General features: G+C 39.7%; 1 protein-coding gene across 1 annotated transcript; it reads left to right on the forward strand.

Annotated features, from left to right (window-relative positions):
- Positions 1-2,192: 2,192 nt before the first annotated feature.
- On the forward strand, positions 2,193-11,971 carry DPPA2 (developmental pluripotency associated 2; the record flags this gene model as incomplete). Its single annotated transcript, XM_081085995.1, has 6 exons — positions 2,193-2,216; positions 4,355-4,487; positions 6,494-6,639; positions 6,730-6,813; positions 7,402-7,762; positions 11,772-11,971. 6 exons carry the CDS (start codon positions 2,193-2,195, stop codon positions 11,969-11,971), a joined length of 948 nt encoding a protein of 315 aa, XP_080942121.1.
- Positions 11,972-22,863: the final 10,892 nt, after the last annotated feature.

Raw genomic sequence — 22,863 nt, forward strand, 5'->3', positions numbered from 1 at the left:
CGTGATCAGAATCGAACCCAGACCTTTCAGTCCACAGGCCAACACTCTGACCACTGAGCCAAATTGGGTAGGGCAAATATAACATTATTTTTAGATATAAAAAAGATACTGTAATTGAAAGGTGAACATGGTGGGTTAGCATTGTGGTGGGTTAACACACCCAGGGAGGCTAACTAGCCTTCTCAGATGGTGATTAAAGAAAATGGAAGTTATGTGGGGAAAGGAGGTGGGGGATGGGATACCTAAAGGGAAGGGCTGCACAGCACCTAGCCAAGGGGACATTAGGTCGACGATGGCAGTCCCCAGGAACTGGAGCTTCATCCTTCTGCAGTCACTGGCGGGAAACTGGTGGTCAGTTGGGTTTGGGGGCTAGGCTGCTTGGAATGTGGATGGAATGCAGGTGTGCAGTCAGGTGCCTTCAGGACAGTTTCCATTCCTTGTATGGCCTGATTCCTGGTGTCCAGCAAGTTTTACCTGGTTTTTTGGTTCTGTGGTGGGAAGCTTGCAAATGGCCATTAAGGATTGTATTGCCCCGTGGGCCTAACAATAATTATACGTAGAAAAAGTCTCCTGCCCCCAAATTGACAAATAAAATGATATGAGGTCTGGTAGTTCCTTTCATGGTTGAGATGAAATGAGATTGGCTAGAACTCCATAGTTGTTGATGCTGGATGATGGATACAGAGGGTCTGCTTTGTATGTGTTTGAACTTTTCCATAATATAATATTTTCAGAAACAAAAACAAAAACCCAAAACCCAACACACAAACCTCAAGAAAACAAATCAGATAATTATGTTGTAATAAATGCTAAGAAAAAAAAAAGTGGTAATAAAATAGTTTTCCCACTTGAAGTTCTGACTAGCTTAAGGCACTGAGATAAATTCAGGCTACCAGGTCAGTTCCTCTCTAAATTACTGAGGTAAAGCCCACCAGGCCACCCTCCCTCCCTCCCCCCGCCCCCGCCCGTCTCCCCCCCCCCCCCCCCGCCCCCCCGCCCCCTCCTCCAGTGGATAGGTGGAGTGCTTTTCTGTTTGAATGGGTTGATTCAGTTTCTAATCTGAAAGAAAGGAGTCAGGATTCCAACCATTATCTGCCTAGTCCAAAACCGTTGGTCACACCCTGATCTAGACTATGCTTCCAGACTTGTAAGTGACTTTTCTTTAAGTAATTCTTTACCTTGAAGGCTTGATGAAGCAGACATCCTGAAGATCTGGGGTGTGGTCTCATAATTTATTTTTTCAGTCATTTCTCTAGTAAACTGAAGCCGAGCCCTTGCAGACCACATTTTGAATTTAGTGCATATAAACTAAATTAAACTCATCTGGGCTCCATGGGTCCTGAGACTAATGGACTGAACCACTTTCCTAGGGCAGGGAAAGCGCCCCGTGAGACTCCTGCATGACAAAGCTGCCATAATGTTTGCTAATAATTTCTTTAGTGGCTCTGGCTCCTTGGAGTGGCTTCTTCAGGGTCACCTCTTGTCGTATCTGCCTCCGACATTATGCTCCAGCGATTCCCATGTGCTTGCAGTTCCTTCAGCATTCACTAGTCCATCACTTGCCTTAATATTTTGGCTCTAGCTGCTCCTCTTCTAAACAGCCATACCGTTTCCTCTACCCAGCTCCCCAGTATTACAAGCTTAATATTTACATCTAGAACTAAATCCAGAAGGGATTATGTTATTCAAGCCCTACAATTCAAATCTAATCTCCCAGTGAGTGACACACCCCTGGGCATAAATCAGTTACAAAATACCTGTGAGTCTCTTTTTATTCGTTCCATAATAACCTCATTCAATCCATCACCGCCATTCTCTGAGAAATGTTTGAAATTACTCTGGTCAATTGTAACTTGTCTTTAAGAATTTTTCCAGTTTCACCCCAAGTCTTTATTTCTTAAAAATAAAAATCTCTCTTTTTAAAAATTCCTGAATGCTATTAATTACCCAATAATTCCAAGATCACCTAGTAAGATAAGATAGGGCATAAAACTGATAAAAACATCATCGGTCAGATAATGGTGGGAGGGCGGGGCTTGGGAAGAGAGAAAAGAGCTCTTGAGAAACAGGAAGTAGAAGGAGACATTTGTTTATAAAAAGAGAAATCAGGCTGGAAACCCTGTGGTTAAATGGAGTAAACCGCACGTATCCTCAGCACTGCTGCCATTGCCTTCCTCTGAGTGCTCCTGGAAATGGCAAACTCAAGAAGCGAAAAGGTAAGTTTAGTTTAAATAAAATTAATTTTCCCGCAGATTCACTTTTTAAGGCCTTTCTGGAGCTCACTTATGTTTTGCTCTTGCCATGCACGAATCTTAACTTCTGGGTGTAAGGACATTTTTTGTGGTTAATTATTTTCTTTCACGGGATTGTGGCTCTGTCTACTTGGGCGAGAGTAGAAAGGAAAAGCAAAGATTCTTTTTCATAGAGCAAAGTAAGAGATTTATTTTGCAGAAAGGCACGTTGTAGGTCAACAAGATAAAGACGGAAAAGAAGGAGAGCTGCTGTACCAAGAACATGGGAAAGATTAACATGGATAAGGACAAACAGGAAGGGACCAATTCGTTTCTTCCAGGAGTGAGAAGTAATGTAATCCCAGTGGCCTTGGTATCAAATGGGTTTCCAGACCAGGCTTAGGTCACCCTGGACTGGCGGAGAGGATATAATTGAGGTTTCATGGGTATTTTCAGGGCTGCTGTACCAGGCTAGAAGAGGACTGAATTGGCCAACATTAAATATATGATTATAAGCAGGTCATAGAGCTGCTTTGAGCCCCCATTTATCTCTAGAGTGGAGTAATAATGTCAGTGCTTTTTTAAATGTGTGTGAAGTGCTTTGAAAAAGCGGCATACAAATGTAAAATCCCTATATCAAGCTAGGAGTTTGAGAGCTACAGGAAGTCATTGAGATTATTTAAATGGGGAAAAGGGAGGGCTGCTTCAGATGCCACTAGGCTGCTGTGGGAAAAATGTATTCCATTAGGGCTGGGATGGTTTTGAGAGAAAAAGCTAAGTTCAGAGATTTACTGAAGCATGTGTTACTCTGTGGCATTGGCCATTTAATTCCTGAGACTTAGTGGCCTAATTTGTAAAATAGGAAAACTAATAAATTACTACAAGTATGTTATAAGGATTAAACAAGAAAATACAGAAAGCATCTAGCATAGTGCATGTTTACAAAACCAGTAAATGTTACTCCCTGCCTGTCCAGTTCACCTTTCAGTCCTTAGATCACTGAAGAACATTGAGTGCCCAATCCGTGCTGGGAACTGTGTTAGTTACTGTGATAGCAAAGGGAGGAAAACAGATGCATGCTCTCTCCTCAGGTCAGGGCTGAAATAAGGCCAATATGGCTGGAGCTCAGAAAGCTTTTAAGCTGGAATGGCAGGGCTACACTGTTCAGGGATGTGTTGTGTAGGCTACATGAGAGAGTTTTGTCATTTACTCAGAAAGCAATGTTAAGCGATGGGAGTATTTTAAGCAGGCAGGAGAGCAATCTAAAGAAAGAATGGAGTTGGAATGGGTTTTTTTTTTTTTTTAATATATTTTACTGATTTCAGAGAGGGCGAGAGAGAAACATTAATGATGAGAGAGAATCATTGATCGGCTGCCTCCTGCACGCCCCATGCTGGGGACCAAGCCCACAATTTGGGCATGTGCCCTGACCGGAATCGAACCCTGGACCTTTCAGTCCTCAGGCCGGTGCTCTATCCACTGAGCCCCGCCGGCCTGGCTGGAATGGGTTTTTAATAACAAGACTTTTGCATCTTCCAGTGAGAGCTAATGATAGCTTGAGTTGCAAATCATGTGATGGAAGATGGGAAGGCAGCAACACATCTCACATGGATTTCGGAGATAAAATGAAAGTATTTAGTGTTTTAGTTGATGGAAAGGAAGACCACAAGGGGAATGGTTTCCGAAAACCCCTTCAATTTCCTCTTTTGTGATCCTCACCCAAGGATATTTTTTTATTGATTTTTAGAGAGTGGAAGGGAGAGGGGGAGAGAGAAAGAAACATTGATATGTGAGAGAGACACAGCGATTGGTTGCCTCCAGCACATGGTCCTAATGAGACCCAGAACCCTTTCGCAGGCCAAAGCTCTATCCACTGAGCGAAACCGGGTAGGGTCTTTCTATTTCCTCTTTATCACTTGTAAATCTGTTTTTACCCATTTTCTCATTTTTTAAAAAAATCTAGTAAAAGGTCTGCTAATAACACCATATTTAAGGAAATCTTGGTAATTTTTTTCCATCACCTTCTCAGTTTTGTATTCGTTAGGTGTGATTTGAAAGTAAGCAGTTTAATTGTATGCATCAAATGAAAATTGGTAACTGACGCTTTTCAGGATTTCTTTCAGGATGAATTAGAAGAAGAAAATGTGATACTCACATTGGTTCCAATAAGCGAGGAACATAATGAACATCAAATGGAACCAAGTGTTTCTTCAACCTCAGACAGCAAGCTGACAGCGCCTGGGACAAGCGATAAAGGTGAGATGATAAGGATTGCTCAGTGTGCTGCTCCTCCAGCTCAGGGAAGCCAGGAAAAGGGATTTTTCTTTTCTCTTCTTTGGCCATACAAGGCCCAGCTCACCTCAATTACCCGTAATAAGAGATTTCTCAAACTCCCATGCTTGTTATTTGCTAAGCACTATGTACTGCCTTGCATTTAAGACACACAAAAATCAGCATGTGGAGTGTTTTGGGCAGAGCATAGTCTTATGGGGCAACTGGCTAGAAGTTCAAATTTCCAACCCATGACCCTCACCCTTCTCTTCATTTTGGTTAATACATACTTTATATACCTCTTACAAAGATTAATTTTTTCTAGCTTTATTGAGATATTTACACAATACTATAATTTTAAGGTGTACAGTGTAATGATTGGTACACATATATACTGTAAAATGATTATAAAAATAAGGTTAATTAACACATTTAAGATTTACTCTTTTAAATCATCATTCAAGGATGTTTTAATTAATTAATTAATTGTATTTTTATTAACTTCAGAGTGAAAGGGAGAGGGACAGATAGAAACATCAATGAGAGAGAGTCTTTGATCTCTGCTTTCGGCACGCCCCTTACTGGGGATCGAGCTCACAACCTGGGCATGTGTCCTTGACTGGAAACAAACCTGGGACCCTTTGGTCCACAGGCTGATACTCTTATCCACAGAGCCAAACCAGCTAGGGCTGAGGATGTTTTTATTGCTTTTAGGGAGAGAGGGAGGAGGGAGGAAGGAGAGGAGGGAGGGAGAGAGAGAGAGAGAGAGAGAGAGAGAGAGAGAGAGAGAGAGAAGAAGAAGAAGAAGAAGAAGAAGAAGAAGAAGAAGAAGAAGAAGAAGAAGAAGAAGAAAAAAAGAAAGGAAGAAAGAAATCGATCGCCTCCTGTATCCAACCCAAGACCTGGTTATGTGCCTTGACTAGGAACCTGCATATAGGATGACACTCCAACCAACTGAGCCACACCGACCAGGGCAAGATTTTCTATCTTAGTAACTTTTAAGCATACAATACAATATTGTTAATATAGTCACCATGCTGTACATTCATCTCCAAAATGTATTCATCTTCTAACTGAAGAATTATACCCTTTGATCAACATCTCCCTATTTTTCTCACCTCCAAACCCCAGGCAACCACCACTCTACCCTCTGTTTCTATGAGTGAGTTCTGCTTTTTTAAATTCCATCTACAAGTGAGATCATAGAGTATGAAGAAGATAAAATCATTTTGAAAAACATGCAATATTTTGCTAGGTTGAGTAATTACTGATCAAATACCTAGCAGCTCTTAACATCATAACCCTTTATCTCCTTAGTGCTTCATATAAGGCATTGAATATGTATTTTCAGATGATGAAGTACATAATGACAAATTGTGGCTAAGCAGATTGAGTAGAGAAAAATGAAACAGGATGACCATTGTTGGTTGGGATGCTTTCTTGGATTCCTATTGGTCCAAGATCTAGACATTTTGGAGGAGCCATCCAATATAATGTTCTGTTCAGCTTGTGTTGATGGCCATAAACACAACAGGTTGCTATGTTAGTGTAAAAAGCATGGAGCTTGGCCAGTGTTGCTCAGTGGTTGAGCAACTACCTATGAACCAGGAGGTCATGGTTCAATTCCCAGTCAGGGCATATTCCTGGGTTTTGGGCTCTATCCCAAGTAGGGGGCGTGCAGAAGGCAGCCGATCAATGATTCCCTCTCATCATTGATGTTTCTGAAATCAATTAAAAATATTTTTTAAAAACCATGGAATTTTGAATATCAAAATGTACATTTGAGTCTCAAGTCTGTCATTTTTATTGGATATGTGGTATTGGACAAGTCCTTTATTCTTGAATCTGTTATCTTATTTGTAATATGAGAAGAAATATTTGGTACCTATATGTATAAATTGGGTTGTAAGAAATAAGTGTGAACTTGGTAAAATTATAAAGAATCTTACAAATTTTAAATTATTACTACTTTGGTTTTCTCCTTTTCTCAGTTAATCTTCCTCAAATGAATGAACAATTCAAAGATTGCCCAAAACCAATCCTTCCCTTGCCGACTAATTTGCCATCATTTAATAAAGTGCGTCACGACACTTTGCGGAACTGGTGCCAACAATTGAATTTGAGTACCGATGGTAGGGTGAGTACATTGGTGAGAATATCTGCCACTCAGAGAAAATATTCAAAGTCTTGCCAACTTTGCTTTTTCTCTCTTTCTTAAATTTCTTAGAAAATAGAGGTTTATCTGAGGCTCAGCGAACACGCTTATTTTGAAAGAAAGCGAGTGAATAGGAAGCATGGAGACAATGTAAAGGTGAGTTCTGACTGTGAATTGTTCCTCCTCTCCCAGCATCTCCACATACTAGTATGTTGTACCTCTAAGGTAGGGGTGAGGAATGTCCAACCATCTAAGGCCCACGATATCATTTCATCTGGCCATGCCAAGACAACTGCAGGTTGTCTAGGAGCTTGTTTCATAACAACATGAATTTATATTTATATTAAGCGAATGATGTTACAAATATTCAAATGGCCCTTGGTCGAAAAAAGTTCTCCTCAACCTTGCTTGCTCTAAGGCAAGATTTCTCAACCAAGACTATTGACATTTTGAGCCAAATAAGTTCTTTTTGTTTGGAGGCTGTCCTGTGTATTTTAGGATGTTTAGCAGACTAAATATCCCTGGCCTCTATCCACTTGACGTTAGTAGCAATGCTTCCTCCCTCACAGTTTTAGCAATCAGCAATTTCTTCCATTTGAGAACCACTACTCTAAGGAACTAACATTCCTAAACCTTCCCCATGCTGACCCACTTGGGTAAATGTATAAAGAATGATCAAATTGATACAGAAGTCATTATGGTAGTAGCACTTCACAGAATACTCATCATGAATGCCATTTGCAGAATGTTGCTGAAACACCAGAGGAGGCCACATTGCAGTCATGTTCGGGGAAACTGACCAAGAGATCAAGGAGTAAGAAAAGTCATCAGATGAGCAAAAGAGAGGAAGAGGCTCATACGGTTGAGATGACCAGTATAATTGAAGTGGCCAATACAGTTGAAGTGGCCAATACAGTTGAAGTGGCCAGTACAGTTGAAGTGGCCAATACCGTTGAAGTGACCAATACAGTGGAAGTGATAACTTCAGCTCGTGAGGCCATGCTGGCAGCATGGTCAAGAATTGCTGCAAGAGGCTCGCTATCTAAGTCTGCGAATTCATACAGCATTCCTATTTCTGTTGAGAATTTTCTGCTGCAAACATCTGGTAAGATCAACTTTAAACAGTAAGCTCCATTCCAGAGAAAGAAGGTTAACTTTTATTAGTCCAATACTGAAAGGTAGTACAAGGAAAAGAGTTAATTAAAATATCTGTAGATTGGATATTAGGTTCATAGAAAACTTACCTTTTGATTGATAGTCAAGTTTTGCTGGATGAACTTGTAAGCCAGGTGATAGAGTGCTGCCCCTTTCTGATCACTAAGCAGAAGTATAAGGTGGGGAAAAAGCATAATCTGATAATGTGGTCAGCCACAGCCTGAGGTCTTTTATTTTTTAAAAAATAATTTTATTGATTTCAGAGTGGAAGGGAGAGGGAGAGATAGAAACATCAGTGATGAGAGAGAATCATTGATCTGCTGCCTCCTGCATGCCCCCCACTGGGGATTGAGCCCACAACCGGGGCATGTGCCCTTGACCAGAATCGAACCTGGGACCCTTAAACCCATAGGTCCACATTCTATCCACTGAGCCAAATCAGCTAGGGCCAGCCTGAGGTCTTTTTCTCTCCTTTTCCTCAAGGCTTTCTTCATAGCATAGTATGAGGATTTGAATAGCCCTGGTTCAGATCATTTTTTTTAAGATTTTTTAAAAAATATGCTTTTATTGATTTCAGAGAGGAAGGGAGAGGAAGAGAGAGATAGAAACATCAATGATGAGAGAGAATCATTGATCGGCTGCCTCCTGCATGCCCCACAATGGGATCAAGCCCGCATCCTGGGCATGTACTCTTTTTTTATTTTTATTTTTTTACATATAAAATATATTTTTATTTATTTCAGAGAGGAAGGGAGAGGGAGAGAGAAATAGAAACATCAGTGATGAAAGAGAATCATTGATTGGCTGCCTCTTGCACGCCCCATACTGGGGATCGAGCCCGCAAATTGGGCATCTGTACCCTGACTGGGGATCGAACTGTGACCTCCTGGTTCATAGGTTGATGCTCAACATTGAGCCACGCCGGCTGGGCTAGAAATTGTAAAATATTTTTAAAAAGCAGAATTTTAAATTGTAGATTAGAAAAGGTCTTAACAAACTGGAACACATGTTGAGAGATAAATTTATACTATAATTCATTGTGAGAAAATAGTATTTTATATAACAAAAAAATTTGTTTCAGCTGGAGAACAATGCTTCTTTTTTTTTAATTAATAGCAAAGTTTTATTTAAATATACATGCCTTGAATGTCCTGAAAAGTTATTATTAAGTGTATGCACAGACCCACAAAGTCATTTTTCTAATTTCTTGACTCACATGTACAACTATCTAAAAAAATATAAATGCCAAGGGGTTTGAAGTCATCTAGAAAACCCTAGAAACTAAGGACAATAAAAGTTAATGATTTATATTTTCCCTCCCTAAACAAAAGTTAAATAGCTTATTAAAAATACTTAAAGGAACTAATAGCAGTAATCCAATTAAGGTTATTTACTGTCCTTAACTTAGGACAAGTAAAATTAAAATAATAAGCTTTATTTCAAATTAATTTAAATTGGCTAATTGAAATGAATGAATATTCAAGAAAATTTAATGGTACTATACAGGAAACTGTTCCTGAAGTATTTTTTTTTTTTATTGGTTAAAGTATTACAAAAAGTATTACATATGTCTCCTTCTTTTTGGGCATGTACTCTTGATCGGAATCAAACCTGGGACCCATTAGTCTGCAGGCTGACGCTCTATCCATTGAGCCAAACCAGCTAGGGCTAAGATATTGTTATATATTTCAGAAGTGAAGGGAGGGAAAGAGAGAGAGAAACATCAGTGATGAGAGAAAATCATTGATCAGCTGCCTTCTGAATGGGCCCACACTGGGGATCGAGCCTGCAATCCAGGCATGTGCCCTGACTGGGAATCAAACCTATGACCTCCTGGTTCATAGGTCGATGCTCAATCACTGAGCTATGCCAGCTGGGCCAGGTTCTTTTTGTTTTTGTAAGAGAACAACTATTGGGTAAATTACAGAGGTAGAAAAAGTAATTTCTAGAAGAATTGGGCTTTGGAAACAAGTTATAGAGGTAAAGGAAGGACCCTTGGAGCTTGGGAGTGAGGAAGCTAATGCTAATATGACTGGAGGTGATGAGGAAGAGAAAGGGAAAGAAAAAGGCACAGGCGTGCTTCCAGGAGGGAGAGCACCCAGGCCAGATTCTTGTTTTATGACTTCCTTGATTTGTCGCATTGGCAAGTTAGTGAGCATAAACCCTGGTATCCTGTTTTATTAAATGAAGATTACAACTATTGTATTTCATAGAATGATTGTGAGACTTATGAGATACAACTTGGCACATTAAAAAGCAGGCAATAATAAAATGTTTGGGGCCCCTGTCCTCTTAAGAAATCTTGAGAATAACTTAGCCTTGTTGTCCTCCAACTCCTCCTCTCCTTGATATTTTTGTTTTCATCTCTAGCTGACCCTAGCTCAGGTCAGCCAAAAGTCCTCGTTCATTTTTGCTTGAGTTCTTTTCCTCTCCACATCATTTCCAAAAGTATTCTGGCTCCTCTTTTATCCAGGGCTGACTTGTAAGGCACATTGTTCATTATACAAGGAACCCAGCCAAAAGGAAGACAGACAGAACCTGAAATTGACCTACTGTCTGCTCTCCAAGTAGCACTCCCTCCTATGAAAAGGAATGGGCACTGTTTTGCTAATTTCCAAAAGCACTGTCCAGTTACATAGCTGTCTCCGAAGAACTGCTTACCCAGCAGCAACACCTCTTTCTAATTTTCATGAATGTGCCGTATGACCTAGTAGCATTCCACACTTATTCATCCTTTTAGTACCTCTCTATTTATTTCTTTTTAAAATATATATATATTATTGACTTCAGAAAGGAAGGGAGAGAAGGAAAGAGACAGAAACACCAGTGATGAGAGAGAATCGTTGATCGGCTGCCTCCTGCCTGCCCCATACTGGAGATGAGGCCCGCAACCTAGGCATGTACCCCTGACTGGAATCGAATGTGGGACCTTTCAGTCTGCAGGGTGATGCTCTATCCACTGAGCCAAACCAGCTATGGCATTAGTACCTCTCTATTTAGCAGTTATTAAGCATCTACTGTGATCCAAGAGTGTGTCTAATCACCGGGTATATAGTGCTAAACATAATCTTTCTTGTTTTACAGTCTGATGGGAGTTTTTATGAATATTTGAGCTCACGGTGACTGCTTCTTTCTCAATTTCAAACACTCGATATCTTACCTTATTTTGTCTTAAATATCCCTCTCCCCAATTAGATTGTTCCTTGGCCTTTCAACAAAGATCATTTTGCCTGTTTTTTATATTTAAAGCAGTACAATGTAGTAGTTAGACCCGCGGTTCTCAACCTGTGGGTCGCGACCCCTTTGGGGGTCGAACGACCCTTTCACAGGGGTCGCCTGAGACCATCAGAAAACACATATAATTACATGTTGTTTTTGTGGTTAATCACTATACTTTAATTATGTTCAATTTGTAACAGTGAAAATACATCCTGTATATCAGATATTTACATTACAATTCATAACAGTAGCAAAATTAGTTATGAAGTAGCAATGAACATAATTTTATGGTTGGGGGTCACCACAACATGAGGAACTGTACTAAAGGGTCACGGCATTAGGAAGGTTGAGAACCACTGAGTTAGACAAATGGGTTGTGAATCAATACCTGGATCCATAGCTTGGTTCTGAGAAAATTATAATACTTAACACTGTAAGCTTCAGTTACTTCATTTTTAAATAAGAAAAGTGAATAGAAGGTAAATATAAATGTTCTTAATAAATTTATGAATACATATAAACCATTTAGCAAGCATTTAAAAAGGTAATTGTTATCCCCCATGCTATATAATCTGTGAAGTTAGAGATAATGTCTTTTGGTCTACATTTTTCATGCTTCTCATTCAATCAATCCATCAACAGAAAATAAGAGCCAAGTCAAGAGTGAGTTGCTGAGAGGTTGGATTGGGGAGCAATTACTTGCCCTTCACTGTTTATATTTGCTTCTCTTTCCTCCCCAGGTGTCAGGTGGTGTGTGGTCCATGGCAGACATCTCTTGGCAGACAAAAAGGGTTGGGTTCGCCTGCAGTTCCACGCAGGTCAGACCTGGGTACCTGACACTCCCACGAAGATGATTTCTCTCTTACTTTTACCGGCCTGTACTTTCCCATCCCCAGACCTAGAAGATAACATGTTATGCCCTGACTGTGTTAAGAGGTAACCCTTAAATATGCTTTCTGTATGTCTAGATGGTAGGAGAAAGCAAATGGTCAAACATACTGTTTTCTTAATTTGCCATATAGATCAGGCAAACATAGGAAGGAAAAAGAACTTGATAGTGGATTAGAACTCAGATAAGTATGTGCTTTTTAGCAATCTTAAAGTATGTGACAAGTTAGAATATTAATTTTCTCAAGTTTAGTGATCTGTTTTATTTTTTTGTTTTTTGTTTTTTGTTTTTTTAAAATATATTTTATTGATTTTTTTACAGAGAGGAAGGGAGAGGGATAGAGAGTTAGAAACATCGATGAGAGAGAAACATCAATCGGCTGCCTCCTGCACCCCCCCCCCCCCCCCCCCGCCCCACTGGGATTGTGCCTGCAGCCAAGGTACATGCCCTTGACCGGAATCAAACCTGGGACCGTTCAGTCCACAGGCCGATGCTCTCTATCCACTGAGCCAAACCGGCTAGGGCTAGAGATCTGTTTAAGAAACAAAGTTGTTATGCCAGATATTTAGCTGGGGTTAAGAAAATCATTAAGGCAAAATCCATGTAGCATGGGGGGGAAAGGAGACTTATGTAATACTTTAAACAATAAAGAATTTAAATTAAAAAAGATATTGTGAAATAAATGGAGTAGCTTAGGGAAACTTCAGAAAGGATTACGTGCACTGAGGAAGATCTTATCAGTTAGAAAATAATAATTTGGGCATTTGGTAGTGGAAACAGCTCATACAAATATCTGAAAATAAAAGAACATGACATACTTAAAAATAGCAGATAGGTCAAAATGATTGAAGCTATATTGACAAATAAGTCTAGAAAGAGAGGGGTAGATCACTGATGGGTTTCTTTCTATAATGATGGCCTCATATATTATCTGGTGAGTCATAATTTCTCAGTCACTTTTGGGACATAGACTCCCTTGAGAATATAACAATAGCTATATACCCACTATTCAGGAAAATATGCATTGGGCATACACAAGCACTGGTTTAGATTTTCTATAGACTATGGAACTCTTTTTTTGTTTATTTTTTTTAGACTATAGAACTCTTAATGTTCACCCATTAATAACAGCTTTTGGTGATGGGTTTGGGTGGAGGTGATGTGAGATAGGTGTTGAGGGAAGCTAAGGCTTTTTTAAGGACGTGGATTGTAATCTTGCAACAAAAACTAGCTTGGAGGTTAAGTAAGAGATTACTATAATTCTGAAAAGATATAATTTATAAACTTGGCAAAAAGTTTAAAGAGGAATGGGACAAATTTAAGAGATAAAAGAGTAAAAGGAAGGGTGCTATCTTATTAGAAGGGAGAAGTCTCCCCAGTTCAGTGGTGAAGAATATGACATGTGAGACATGCTTGACATGGGCCTAGATGTCTGAGATAAGAATGGGTTTATAGAGAAACATTTTTGGGAGTCATTAGCATTTAAATTGTACGTAAGAGTATGTAGGAAATAAAAGGGACATAGGAAAGAACCCTAAAGAGAGTCAGTGGCAGGTGAACAATGGAGACTAAAAGTACAGTTATAGGTTGGGAAACAAGTAAGATAAAGAAGCGATGGGCAGAGTTTCTGAAGAACATGGTTGGCAGTGAGATGGCCATGTAAGATTATGAATAATGCAGTGCTGGTTGTTTTGTTTGCTTAGTTTTTTTGTTTTGTTTTGTTTTGTTTTTTAATTGATGTTAGAGGAAAGGAGAGGAAGAGAGAGAGAGAAACATTGATCAGTTGCCTCTTGAACATTCCCAGACCTAGCATCGAACTGCAACTTGGGTATGTTCCCCTACTGGGAATCAAACCCACCACGCTTTGGTGCTTGGGACAACACTCCAACCAACTGTGCCACACAGGCCACAGCTGCAGTGCTGTTGAGAATGTCAGTTTAGGACATAACTGGCGCCTTTTTTGAGAGTAGGTTGAGAGGATCAGTATATGCAGAAATGTGATAGTGACAAGTTAGAGCATGGGAAGGACTATGGCAGAACATACTGGCAATCTGTACCACCTGAGTGAGAAGGAGATGGCAGTTAGCTGAAATAATAAGATCAAGGGTGCTTCCTTCCTTTCTTCCTGCATTCCTTCCTTCCTTTCTCCCTCCCTTCTTTTTTCTTTGTATTTTTTAATGGGAAAATCATGAGCATGTGAGAACAGAGAGGGGATGTGGGAGAAACTGTGGGAAGGAAGGAACAGTATAAAGGAAGTGGAACCAATTGTAGTATAGAGAATGTGAGGCTTGATATTAAGTGGACAATCTTGTTTCTTTGTTGAAGATGTAGAATTCTTTCACTCACCATTCTTAGGTGAGGGTGTGGGTGCCAACTACTTAGGAACTCCAGAAGTAGATTCCTTATTTTATTGCTCATTTCCAAGGGGTTGGTATGGAATGGTTAGCTTAGTCTAAGTTTTAAAAATTCTTTTCTCACTTGTTTTCTAGGAATAAAAGGATGGTGGAGAAATTAGCTAAAATGAGGAAGAGAAAAAGTAACCTGGTTTGAACACTCTCAACACAAAAGAAATGGTGGAGAGCTCACAACTAAATTAACTTGTGTCCCACTGATTGCTGTGCTTTGCCCTGGACACCCTCAGCATTCCTGATGCCTTGAGTACAGATGTGAATGTTAAATTCTATATTGGAGGTTTGCCACTGCTGCTTCAGGTGTTCAGCTATGTAGAATATGGTTTTGTTGTAATTAATAGATTTTTAAAGCAGCTTTAAGGCTTTTGGAAAAATTGAGCAGAAAGTAAGAGTTCCCAAATTCTGTCTCTCATCCCCCCCATTTCCCCTACTATCAACACCCTACACCAGAATGGTAAATTTGTTGAACTTACATTGACCCATCATTATCACTGAAAGCCCATAGTTGACATTAGGGTTCACTCTTTCACACTCTATGAGTTTTGACAAATGTATAGAGATGTATCCACTATTATAGAATCATACAAAAATAGTTTCACTGCCCTAAACATTCTGTACTCCTATTTGACATTCTCTGTTCCCAATCCCTGGCCCCCTGATATTTTTACTGTATCCATAGCTTTGTCTTTTCCAAAATGTCATACAATTGGAATCGTACCGTAGCCTTTTCACAGTCACTTCTTTCAGAGCAATGTGAAATTAAGGTTTCTCCCTGTCTTTTCACTGCTTGGTAGCCCACTCCTTTTTGGCACTAAATATTCAAATGTCTGGGTGTACCATAATTTATCCATTCACACATTGAAGGTCATCTTGGTTGCTTCTAAATTTTGGCAATTATGAATAAAACTGTTGTAAACATTTGTGTTCAAGTTTTTGTGGACATACATTTTCAACTTATTTGGAGGAGCATGATTTTTGGATCTTATGTTAAGAGGGTTTAGCTTTATGAGAAACTGCCAAACTTTCTTCCAAAGTAGCTGTACCATTCTGAATTCCCACCAATGATGAATTAGAATTCAGTGATTTGGATTTTAGCCATTCTAATAGGTATGTAATGATATCTCATTGTTGTAATTTGCAATTTCCTAATTACATATTATGTGGACCGGCTTTTAATATGCTTTGTCATCTGTATACCTTTGGTGAAGTGTCAGTTCAGGTCTTTTGCCATTTGTTTTTAACCTGGCTATTCATTTTGTTTTATTTTTGAAGGTTAGTAATATTTTATAATACATTTTAAAAAAATTTTTATTTGATTGCTTGAGAGAAAGCGGAAGGAAGAGAAATAAAAACATGAGTTCATTGTTATACTCATTTATGCATTCATTGGTTGATTATATGTAACCTGATCAAGGCTCAAACCCAAAACCTTGTCATATCTGGATGACACTCTAATTAACTGAGCTATTCAGCCAGGCTTATTAAGTTTTAAGAGTTCTTTTATATTTTGGATGACATTCCTTTATCAGATATGTCTTTTGCAAATATTTTTCCCAGTTTTTGGCTTGACCTCTCATTCTGTTGACTAATTAGTATATTTAAATCATTGATATTTAAAGTGATTAATAGAGATGCATTGAGATATTTTTCATTCTCCCATTTTTAGTGTTTGTTTTTTGTTTGTTTTTTTGTCTTTCTCTTGTTCCCTTCTCTGGTTCTAATTGAAACATTTTATTAGATATGAATAAAATGGATACCCATTAATAGAATTTAAAAACACATCTGGATGCAGAAAAAGCATATAACAAAATACAATATCTTATGATGGAAACAAAACACAAAAAGAATAGAATGGCCCTGGCTGGTTTGGCTCAATGGACAGAGCATCAGCCTCCAGACTGAAGGGTCCTGGTTCAAGTCTAGTTAAGGGCACATGCCCAGGGTTGCAGGCTCAATCCCCTTCCTCTCTGAAATTTATATATATATTAGAATGAAACCCTGCCTGGGTGCCTCAGTTGGTTGGAGCATTGTCCTGTAAACAAAAGCTATGGGTCCAATTCTCGGTCAGGGCACATACCTACGTTGCAGTTTCTATCCGGGGCACGTAACAGGAGGCAATCAATTGACGTTTCTTTTTCTCTCTGTCAAACAAAATCCACAGATATCCTCTGGTGAGGATTAAAAAAAGATTAGAATGTAACAACCTCAACGTGATAACAAGATCACATGGGAAAACCCCACAGCTAATATACTATGGTGAAAGGATGAAAGTTTTTACCCTAAAGTCAAGGACAAGGCTGATTAGGATGGTGGGGGCCCATTGGGGGTGGGGCCGGCTAGGGGGAGGGGCTGCAAGAGGTTAGCCAGCCAGCCCTGCCCGCTAATGGGGTGCAGGGTGGGGGGTGATCGAGGGCAGGGCCGGCCAAGGGGAGGGGCTATAGGCCTATCATGGTGGGGCGGGCCGATTGGGGGCGGGGCCAACGGATGGGGTGGGGCTGGCTGGGGGGAAGGGCGGGAGGGCCTAGGGGGGCATTTGACCTGCTGGCCCCACCCTTGATTGGGGTAGAAGAGTCCCATCAGGGGCAGGCCAGCTGGGGTGGGGTGGGGGGGAGGGGCCATGAGAGGTTGGCTGGCAGGTCCCACCCCCTGATCAGGCCGGTTCATTGGCTACAGTGGGCATCATAGTGACTAGTCATAGCTGTTCCGGTTGTTGTGGTTGCTGGCTTTTTACATATATGTTATGACTTTATTACAGTGACGAACACTTTATTTCTTCCAAGTCTGAGGTTCAGTTTTCACTTTGAAATTTGTAATTACTTCATAGGATGATACTTTGACATTATCTGATTATCTTGCCCCTTCCCAACAACTCTTTTTCTTTTTTTTTTAAATATATATTTTATTGATTTTTTACAGAGAGGAAGGGAGAGAGATAGAGAGTTAGAAACATCGATGAGAGAGAAACATCGATCAGCTGCCTCCTGCACATCTCCCACTGGGGATGTGCCCGCAACCCAGGTACATGCCCTTGACCGGAATCAAACGTGGGACCTTTCAGTCCGCAGGCCGACGCTCTATCCACTGAGCCAAACCGGTTTCGGCCCAAAAACTCTTTTTTTTTTTTTTTTTTTATTATTAGTTAAGGTATTACAAATGTGTCCTCATCCCCCCCTTTAACCCCTAACCTCCCCCCCACACACAAACTCATGCTCCCATCCCCCCGTTGTCCATGTCCATTGGTTTGGCTTATATACATGTATACAAGTCCTTCTGTTGATCTCTTCCCCTGACCCCCGCCCTCCCCTACTTTCCTTCTGGGGATTGATAGCCTGATCGCTGTTTCTCAGTCTTTGGGTCTGTCCTTTTTCATCAGTCTATGTTGTTCTCTATAATCCACAAATGAGTGAGATCATGTGGTATTTATCTTTCTCTGACTGGCTTATTTCACTTAGCATAATGCTCTCCAGTTCCATCCATGCTGTTGCAAAAGGCAAGAGTTCCTTTTTTTTTTTTTTTTTTTTTTACCGCAGCATAGTATTCCATTGTGTATATGTACCACAGTTTTCTAATCCACTCATCTGTTGATGGGCACTTAGGCTGTTTCCAAATCTTAGCTATGGTGAATTGTGCTGCTATGAACATAGGGGTGCATATATCCTTTCTAATTGGTGTTTCTGGTTTCTTGGGATATATTCCTAGGAGTGGGATCACAGGGTCAAATGGGAGTTCCATTTTTAGTCTTCTGAGGTAGCTCCATACTGTTCTCCACAGTGGCTGCACCAGTCTGCATTCCCACCAGCAGTGCAGAAGGGTTCCTTTTTCTCCACATCCTCTCCAACACTTGTTGTTTGTTGATTTGTTGATGATAGCCATTCTGACAGGTGTGAGATGATAACGCATTGTCGTTTTGATTTGCATCTCTCGTATAATTAGTGACTTTGAGCAGGTTTTCATATGTCTTTCTGCCTTCTGTATGTCCTCTTTCGAAAAGTGTCTATCTAGGTCCGTTGCCCATTTTTTTATTGGATTGTTTATCTTCCTTTTGTTAAGTTTCATGAGATCCCTGTATATGTTGGAAATTAAACCCTTATCGGTGGTATCATTGGTAAATATGTTCTCCCATGTAGTGGGTCTTCTTGTTGTTTTTTTGATGGTTTCCTTTGCTGTGCAAAAGCTTTTTATTTTGATGTAGTCCCATTTGTTTATTTTCTCTTTAGTTTCCATTGCCCTAGGAGCATTATCAGAGAAGAAATTTCTTCGGCATATGTTTGCGATTTCGCTGCCTGTGGATTTCTCTAGTATTTTTATGGTTTCCCGTCTTACGTTTAAGTCTTTTATCCATTTTGAGTTTATTTTTGTGTATGGTGTGAGTTGGTGATCTAGTTTCATCCTTTTGCATGTATCTGTCCAATTTTCCCAACACCATTTATTGAAAAGACTGTCTTGACTCCATTGAATGCTCTTGCCTCCTTTGTCGAATATTAATTGGGCATAGTGGTTTGGGTCGATTTCTTGGGTCTCTATTCTATTCCATTGATCTATATGTCTGTTCTTGTGCCAGTACCAAGCTGTTTTAAGAACAGTGGCTTTGTAATACAGTTTGATATCTGGTATTGAGATCCCACCTACTTTGTGTTTTCTCAGGATTGCTGCAGCTATTCGGGGTCTTTTTTTATTCCAGATGAATTTTTGGAACGTTCGTTCTAGATTTGTGAAATATGCCTTTGGTAATTTAATGGGGATTGCATTGAATCTATAAATTGCTTTGGGTAGTATGGACATTTTGATGATGTTGATTCTACCAATCCATGAACACGGTATATTCTTCCATCTGTTTATGTCTTCCTCTATCTCTTTTTTCAGTGTCCTGTAGTTTTCAGCATATAAGTCTTTTACCTCCTTAGTTAAGTTTATTCCTAGGTATTTTAATTTTTTTGGTGAAATGGTAAATGGGATTGCTTCTGTAGTTTCACTTTCTGTAAGTTCACTATTGGTGTAAAGAAATGCCATGGATTTCTTAGCATTAATTTTGTATCCTGCTACATTGCCGAATTCATTTATTAAGTCTAATAATTTTTTGATGGAGTCTTTAGGGTTCTGTATGTACAGTATCATGTCATCTGCAAATAAGGACAGTTTTACTTCTTCTTTTCCAATCTGGATGCCTTTTATTTCTTCTTCGTGTCTGATCGCAATGGCTAGTACTTCCAGTACTATGTTGAACAGGAGTGGTGAGAGGGGGCATCCCTGTCTTGTTCCTGTTTTTAGGGGGAATGGTTTTAGTTTTTGCCCATTGATTATGATGTTGGCTGTGGGTTTGTCATATATGGCTTTTATTATGTTGAGGTATGATCCCTCAATTCCTATCTTGCTGAGAGTTTTTATCAAGAAAGGGTGTTGGATTTTGTCAAATGCTTTTTCCGCATCAATTGATATGACTATGTGGTTTTTTTCTCTCAATTTGTTTATGTGATGTATCACGTTTATTGATTTGCGGATATTGTACCATCCTTGCATCCCTGGGATAAATCCTACTTGGTCATGGTGTATGATCTTTTTGATGTACTGCTGGATCCGATTTGCTAGGATTTTGTTGAGGATTTTGGCATCTATGTTCATGAGGGATATTGGCCTATAATTCTCTTTCATTGTATTGTCTTTATCTGGTTTTGGGATTAGGGTGATGTTGGCTTCATAGAAGCCATGAGCTGGGAAGTGTTCCTTCCTCTTGGATCTTTCGACATAGTCTGAGGAGGATAGGTTTTAGGTCTTCCTTGAATGTTTGGTAAAACTCCCCTGTGAAGCCATCTGGCCCCGGGCTTTTGTTTGCTGGAAGCTTTTTGATTACTGCTTCGATTTCCTCCATAGTTATTGGCCTATTGAGATTTTTAGATTCTTCCTGGGTAAGTTTTGGAAGGTTGTATTTATCTAGGAATATGTCCATTTCCTCCAGGTTGTCTAGTGTGTTGGAGTAGAGTTGTTCATAGTATTTTCTAACAATCCTTTGTATTTCTATGGGGTCTGTTGTTATTTCTCCTCTTTCATTTCTGATTTTGTTTATTTGGGTCCTCTCTCTTTGTTTCTTGGTGAGCCTGGCTAGAGGTGTATCAATCTTGTTTATCCTTTCAAAGAACCAGCTCTTGGTTTTGTTGATCTTTTGTATTGTTTTTTTGGTCTCTATGTCGTTTATCTCCGCTCTGATCTTTGTTATTTCCTTCCTTCTGCTTACAGTGGGCTTTTTTTGTTGCTCTCTTTCTAATGCTTCGAGTTGTAGAGTTAGGTCATTTATTCTCATTGTTTCCTGTTTCTTGCAGTAGGCTTGTAGAGCTATGAACTTCCCTCTCAAGACTGCTTTTGCTGTGTCCCATAGGTTTTGGATTGTTGTGTTTTCATTGTCATTCGTTGCCATGATGTTTTTTATTTCTTCTTTGATCTCACTGGTGACCCAGTCGTTGTTTAATAGCATGCTATTTAGTCTCCATGTGTTTGATTTTTCTGGATTGTTTTTGTTGTAGTTGATTTCCAGTTTTATGCCTTTGTGGTCTGAGAAGATACTTGATATGATTTCAATTTTCTTGAATTTGAAGAGACTTTGTCTGTGACCCAATATATGGTCTATCTTTGAAGATGACAAATGTGCACCTGAGGAGAATGTATATTCTGTGGCTTTGGGGTGAAATGTTCTGAAGATGTCAATAAATTCCATCTGATCTAGTGAGTCATTTAGGATTGATGTTTCTTTGCTGAGTTTCTGTTTAGAGGATTTGTCCAGTGGCGATAATGGGGTGTTAAGGTCCCCTACTATGATTGTATTGCTGTCAATCTCTCCCTTGATCTTCTCCAGAAGATTTCTTACGTATTTGGGTGCTCCTATATTGGGTGCATATATATTTACCAGAGTTATTTCTTCTTGTTGGACGGCTCTTTTTAATATTATGAAGTGGCCTTCTTGATCTCTTTTTATGTCCTTCACTTTGAGATCTAATTTGTCAGATATAAGTTTTGCTACCCCGGCTTTTTTTTCACTTCCATTGGCCTGAAAAACCTTTTTCCATTCCTTCACCATCAGTCTGTGTGCGTCTTTTTTTCTGAGGTGGGTTTCCTGTAGACAGCAGATATATGGGTCATGTTTTCTTTCTTTTTTTTTTTTTAATTAAATCTTTATTGTTCAGATTATTACATTTGTTCCTCTTTTTTCCCCCCATAACTCCCCTCCTCCCAGTTCCCGCCCCACCATCCGCCCTCACTCCCCACCCACTGTCCTCATCCATAGGTGCACGATTTTTGTCCAGTCTCTTCCCGCATCTCCCACACCCCTTTCCCCCCCAAGAATAGTCAGTCCATTTCCTTTCTATGTCCCTGATTCTATTATAATCACCAGTTCATTCTGTTCATCGGATTATTTATTCACTTGATTCTTAGATTCACTTGTTGATAGATGCATATTTGTTGTTCATAATTTGTATCTTTACCTTTTTCTTCCTCTTCCTCTTCTTAAAGGATACCTTTCAGCATTTCATATAATCCTGGTTTGGTGGTGATGAACTCTTTTAGCTTTTCCTTATCTGTGAAGCTCTTTATCTGACCTTCAATTCTGAATGATAGCTTTGCTGGATAAAGTAATCTTGGTTGTCGGTTCTTGGTATTCATCACTTTGAATATTTCTTGCCACTCCCTTCTGGCCTGCAAAGTTTCTGTTGAGAAATCAGCTGACAGTCGTATGGGTATTCCCTTGTAGGTAACTGAGTTTCTTTCTCTTGCTGTTTTTAAGATTCTCTCTTTATCTTTTGCTCTTGGCATTTTAATTATGATGTGTCTTGGTGTGGTCCTCTTTGGATTCCTTTTGTTTGGGGTTCTCCGCGCTTCTTGGACCTGTAAGTCCATTTCTTTCACCAGGTGAGGGAAGTTTTCTGTCATTATTTCTTCAAATAGGTTTTCAATATCTTGCTCTCTCTCATCTTCTGGCACCCCTATAATTCTGATGTTGGTACGCCTGAAGCTGTCCCAGAGGCTCCTTACACTATCCTCGCATTTTTGGATTCTTTTTTCATTTTGCTTTTCCGGTTGGGTGTTTTTTGCTTCCTCGCATTTCAAATCATTGACTTGATTCTTGCGCTCCTCTGTTCTGCTGTCGGGAGTCTGTATAATATTCTTTATTTCAGTCAGTGTATGCTTAATTTCTAGTTGGTTCCCCAATATAAGATCGAGGGTCTCATTAGTTTTCTTGTAGATCTCATTAAGTTTATCGGCGGCTTCTAAACAGTTCTTGAGAGACCTTAAAAGTGTGGTTCTGAACTCTAGATCTTCCATTGACAATTTTGTCCTGTTTCTTTGTCTCCGCATTTTGTTATGCTTCCTTGGTGCACCCCCTAGTGGTCTTTGTTCATGGTCTTATAGTTAAATCTTGATTGTTGTAGCTAATTCCAGGGAGGGTTTGACCTCCAGGCCAAGTGGCTATGAGAATCAGCTGTGTCTGCAGTGAGAGAACTTCTGTCCTCTAGGGAGGTGCTAATCTGGCGTTTGCCTGAGGCT

Source organism: Myotis nattereri (assembly GCF_964212035.1).
Source record: "Myotis nattereri genome assembly, chromosome: 3".
Taxonomy (NCBI): domain Eukaryota; kingdom Metazoa; phylum Chordata; class Mammalia; order Chiroptera; family Vespertilionidae; genus Myotis; species Myotis nattereri.